The sequence below is a fragment of the Brassica oleracea genome, chromosome C3 (genome assembly GCF_000695525.1).
Source record: "Brassica oleracea var. oleracea cultivar TO1000 chromosome C3, BOL, whole genome shotgun sequence".
In the NCBI taxonomy this organism is placed as follows: domain Eukaryota; kingdom Viridiplantae; phylum Streptophyta; class Magnoliopsida; order Brassicales; family Brassicaceae; genus Brassica; species Brassica oleracea.
Genome location: NC_027750.1, coordinates 19794725 through 19800814, shown reverse-complemented (window position 1 = coordinate 19800814; position 6090 = coordinate 19794725). Strand labels below are relative to the sequence as shown.

At 28.7% G+C, this 6090-nt stretch overlaps 1 protein-coding gene across 1 annotated transcript; it reads right to left on the bottom strand.

The window, feature by feature from the left end:
- Positions 1 to 213: 213 nt before the first annotated feature.
- On the bottom strand, positions 214 to 793 carry LOC106333842. Its single transcript, XM_013772236.1, has one exon. The coding sequence runs from the start codon at positions 700 to 702 to the stop codon at positions 283 to 285; it is 420 nt and encodes a 139-aa protein (XP_013627690.1). The 5' UTR covers positions 703 to 793; the 3' UTR covers positions 214 to 282.
- Positions 794 to 6090: the final 5297 nt, after the last annotated feature.

Sequence of the window (6090 nt, the reverse complement as noted above, 5' to 3'; positions counted from 1 at the left end):
TCACCTATTCTCCAAAATAGATTTTCCTAACCATTTCATCAACTGTAACCTAATCACAGCCTAAATCAACTATTTTTTAAAAAAGATATTTAAAACCATTTAATAAAGACATAAAAAACTAATTAAATTTTAAAATCACTTCCTGATATTTTAACCATGTATCTTTCTCTCCAAATCAAAAATTAATGCGACAGATAACATGATTTACGTGTATTTATTAGTTGAAGGGAATCGAAGTATATTATATAGGAATATATTAAAACAAAAAACAGTTCAAGATCATCAAACTTGAAGAGAGAATAGAGGAGGAAGATCAGAGATAGTTCGTGAAGAAGACGAGGACGACAAGAATCGTTTAAACGATTTGATGAAACGAGAGATAAGATTTTTGCAAAGGCAACTATTATTCTTCCTCAGCTTCCTTAGCTTCTTACCGATTCTCATTCTTATTCCAGTTACTCTGATTATAATCAACGGTCCAGATGATCTCTTCCTCTGGTGCTGCTGTCTTGTCCTGTTGTCTGCCCGTTCTAGAACCTTCTGAATTAGAAATTGAGCTCTTCTGTGAATTAGCTCTTGGGGATCTTCTTTCTCCATCTTTGTGTATACGTATGGATTATTCCTCGCCATTATTGCCGTTGATTGATCCTTGTGAGTTTTGTCCTTTGGAGTATTTAGAAAGATTGTGCAAGCTAATAACATGAAGTACACATAAATATATAGTGAGGGAGGAGGGCGAGGGCGTGAAAGAGACCCATGTGAGTGTTATTAATTGTTGTGTTGTGTATGACTAAATGAGTAATACTGTACATATACATGTGGATTATTTTTCTAAGGTTGTCTGCCTGCCAGGACCATTCACTTTCACACATATTTTTCGTACTTTATATCATTCAATAACTACAATTATGTAAGTATTTAGATATATCTGATTTTTTTTGGTAAAATAGATATATCCGATGATTTATAATGTTTACAACAAACAGATCTAAATTTCTATAAGTGGAGGATTCACTGTGCAACATATATAACAATTCAACTCGCATAAATGATTCGAATATATACCATCTGCAATATTAATATTATTTGCATATAGTATATTGATATGATTCAAACTCAAACCGATATCTTTTAAAGTGGTTTATGTGAAATATATTTCAACTTATAATTGAATATAAAATTATATACAAACTAAAATAATATTTTGTTATAAAAAAATGATAATAATAATATTTTGTTATAATATATATGTAACAACTCATCTCGTGGACTCTAGTCTGGTTTTGTAGAGCACCGATTCTAACTCCTCAACAATGAGTCTTAAATTCCTCATTCGTGTAGGTTATTGGTGCGTTTGGCGTTCCTTCGAACAAAGACCTCACCTTTTAACAACGTTCCCACAAGACGAGTTATCACTAATTGATCAATTGGTGAAAACTTGTGTGAGCATTGTTAAAAGGTGAAGTCTTAGGTTCAAGCAACGCCAAACTCACCGATAACTTACATGAAAAATCAATAAAAGTTCATAGATAAGGGGTTAGGGTCGATGTTCTGGAGAGCCAGTCTGGAATCCACGAGACTAGTCGTTGCAATATACATCTTGCTTAACAAAATATTTTGGCCTACAAATGTCTTTAAACTTTGAGTTAACCTGGGTTCGTAGTGAACCAGGTCTCGTTAAACTATAAGTAAGTTTAGCCAATTTCTTACATTATTGTCAATCATTTTGATATAATACAATTGCTATATTGCACGTTCATAACATTCACTTTTAATCTTCTTACTCTGGTTTTCAGAAATATTTGAAACAATTGCAATATTGGACGAACTTTTGTGGTTTAGTCCTGGTTGTTTTTAGATGGTTTATCAAGATTGAGACAAACTTTGGAGACGGTCGTCAGATGAAATTTATATATTTAGCTTTGACCTCACATGATTATAAAACATCATTATATAATTTATATTGACAATTTGATATATTTGTTAACTTCTCTCTGCTTTGTGCCTTTTGGTGGCATTTATATGACAACACTTGCATGCATGTAACTCTCTATTTATTTATATTTTTTGACCAAATGGCTAATGTAAATCTCTATTTTCTAAGGTATCGATGATGGAAGCAACATGATAAGGAATCTCTCCTAATTAATACTAAACCAATAGTATATTAAATGTGCATATATATATATATATATTAATTGTTTATTCGTATCCAATGTTTTGATTCATACTCATGTCAGCAAAATTGTGTATACTATTTTTAATCATATAAGGTTCAATTGATAAAACAAAACGATAGTAGGGCTGAGCAAAAAACCTGAATCCGAAGAACCGAATCGAATCCGATCTGAAAAAGTAGTACCGGACCTGAATCGAAATTGATTAAATATCCGAACGAATTCAAAATTTTGGTATCTAGAGAACCGAAACCGAACCCGACCCGAACCGAAATATTTCCCCGAATGTATCCGAAATAGATTTATATACTTAGATATATTAATTATTTTTAGATTTAGTGTATATTAAAAATATCCAAAATATATAAGATACTTATAAGTTGTCCAAAATATTTAAAAAATATATATAGATAGTAAAAAATAAATGTCTAAAATAGCTAAAATATACTCAAAACACCAAAAATACTTGAAATATCTATTGATTCTCTATCTAAATATTCAAACCAAACCAATTTGTATGTTAAGTTTAGGTCTTTTGACATACGTTATTCAAATTTTTATGTAATATATTATTTTGTTTATAGATTTTGAGAAATTTAAAGTATATAATGAGTTAAAAAATTTAAAAATAATGTAAATGGGTTATCCGAACCCGAACTGAACCCGCAAATATCCGAATCGAATCTGAACCGAAATTTAGAAATATCCGAATGTGACTGAAATTTTTAACCCAGAAAACCTGAAATCCGAATAGATCCAAACTGAACCCGAATGGTACGGTAGCGGAAAGAAAGAATGGTAACATATGAAAATAGTTAAGTGATAAAAATAATAATGTCAAAAGCAAAACAGCAATACTATAAATATCATTTTGACTTTTTTTTGCCATAAAATTGATTCCTAATTCAAGTCAGATAGTCTAATCGGTGATATGTAATCTACGAAATCAAATGTAATTGTTAACCTCTCGCACACTTACCTATTTATGTTGTTTGTCTGAGAGATCTGTCCGATAAAATAAAATAAAAAGACTCCAGAACATTTTTAATATGGCGTGGTTATATAGTTGGTGATGTATTTTTAATGAGAGGGTATGCTAAAGGAAATTGGCAAGGATAACCAAAAAACTATACTTCAACATGTAACTATTACAGAATAATGGCTACGATATGTTACATATAAACTAAAATATTACAATCCGATTTTACAACCACTCATTTTTATTCTTTCCTTATTTTTATTCTTTATTTATTTTTATTTTTCTTTCTTTTTTAATGAAATTTTTCTCACCTTTTTTCTTATTCCTTTATTTCTCTTGGAAAAAAATTATCGAACCTCAAAATTCTACACAAAAATATTTTTTTTTTCATATACACCATAGTTTGATTTTTTTTTTGGTAAACAAACAAATAAAACAAAAACCGATCGATATATCTTCTAAAAATATCACATTATGTTCCGTTTTATACCATTATATTTTTAATGTTGAAGGCTGTACTATATACCATAATAATAAAGATTATGGTAAATAGTACAGTTTAAAATTTATATTATGCATTCCTATATTAAAAATACTAGTCTAAATATATTAAAATGTTGATTCAGTTAACTATACCAATTAGATGGTATATGTTTAATTATACAGTTTAATATATTCATCTCGTTCTACAATAATACATGTTTAATTTAATTTTTTTTCGATAAGGTTGAATGCTATACTACATATTTTTAAGATTCTACATTTGATACTATAATCTACATCACTGAATTCACAATTATGGAGTCAAAAAACATATAGGGGTTCAAATGGTATATGCATAGTAACTATATATGGTGTAGTTGTAATAATAACTAAAATATATATATGTTTATCGTTACTATTTGAAGTCAAATTATAGAAATGTTTCTAGTGTCATTTTTAAGGACGAGTTTGATGCACAATCACGCATAAACAAATTAGTTTTGTCCAGTTTTTTGACAATGGTTACATCCTCTCTCTACACATATATCATCACCATTTTTCGGAAATATGGTAGATGAAGGTTGCTTCCATATGATACATGCTGTAAATAGTTAAGTTCGAAAGTATTTCATTTTTACGTTAGTTAGGATGATAAACTGAAAATATCATCAGCACTAATCATCAATTCATCAGACGCAATTATATGTGCAGCTCAAATAACAATTATTATATCATAGAAAAAAAACCTAAATAATTGAGAAATGCACAATAATCCTATATCGTAGTCGTAGCTGACGCATTTACTTCATACGCGCATGCCGGCAGAAACGTCAACATAAATTAAATATATAAGAAGACAAAATTTCCACCGGCATAAGCTTTGAAAATGATTTCCTGTCATTTGTTGCTAATAATAGTGAGAATATAAATAATTATAGTAACGAAATAAGTTTAAAAAGAATGTCATAATGATGGGACATGGTGAGTTCAGATCTGTGATGGTATTACATAAAAGTCAACTCACCGGCTAAGCAACTCGGCTTCTGCCAGCTTTCTTAAACAAACATGAATCCATGCTCTTGTGTAGTCGCTTCTTCTTCTAACTTTTAAGAATATTTTATGGATTTCTTTTGATCAAGGAAGAACTTGCAACAATTACGTTTATGCAAAGTGAAACTGCGTTAATTAGGTCTGAGCATAGGATCTGTAGCGTTAATTAGGTCTGAGCATAAGATCTGTACTCCAAAATCTGAACCAAATCCGAACAGAAAACTTCTATTCATATCCGGTGCAACGTAAATCTAAATGAATTTTGTATGGTGCTACAAAACATATTCGAACTCGAAGTGTTATTAACCAAATCCGAAAGAATAACTCAAAAAACAGAAAAACCCAAAATATTATCCAAAAAAAACCGATTCATTGTACAAATTAGTGTGCAATATAAATATTTAAAACATGAATTTGTACTTAAAATATACAATTTCATATTTAATTTATAGGATAAATGCTAAAAAGTAATGAGTTTTTAATATAAAAATAGTGCGATTTTGATAAAAATAAGAATATGGTTTTGACTTTTGATAGAACATAATGTAAAATAAACTTATTAATATAATTAATAAATTATTTTTTTAATAATAATTTTATATTATTTTTATTTCTTTTTATAATTTTCAATACTAAAATTCAGTTGCAATAAAAACTTAAATAGTTATCTATATTATAATTTAACCACCAAAATATGCTCAAAATAAATTAGAAATTTATATGGCATATTTAAATAAAATATTTAAAAGCAAAATATACATTGCAATAAAAAAATATTATCAAATACTTTAATTTTCCCATAAAATATTTACAATGTTATTTCATATTTATAAATTAAAAATAACTTCAAACTCTTGTAAAGAGATGTGTTATTACCCAGGGGTTATTACTGTTTATTGCGTATTGATCATTTTCTTCATATAATTCAATGAATATAAAAAACTCACATTTTGACAACAAAAACGCATGCTTCTACACATTGTTATTGATTGGTAACAAATGCAAGGCTCACCAACAATTACATCAATATCATTACGTACTTGTAAAAAACATATTCACCATTCGTTACCTTAAAGTTTCGAATGGTGTAGTGGGAGAAATGCAGCTCAACCACACATGTATTTCTTCTGTAATAAAATCACAAAGCAGCTTTTTCTGTTTTTATAAAGAATTAAGTAGGACATCTATATGTAGATCAATACTTTTTGTTTCCCGAAAAAGCAGATGAACTCCATGCTAATCTCACACACGACACATTTGGTGCAGTTACAACTATGCTAAATTACAACTCTGATATCATCAATTTAGTTCTGTAATCCATTCATATACTATGGTTGATTTACAATACATATATGATTCTTTTTTTCCAAATAATGATACCATTTTTGAATAAACTTGGAA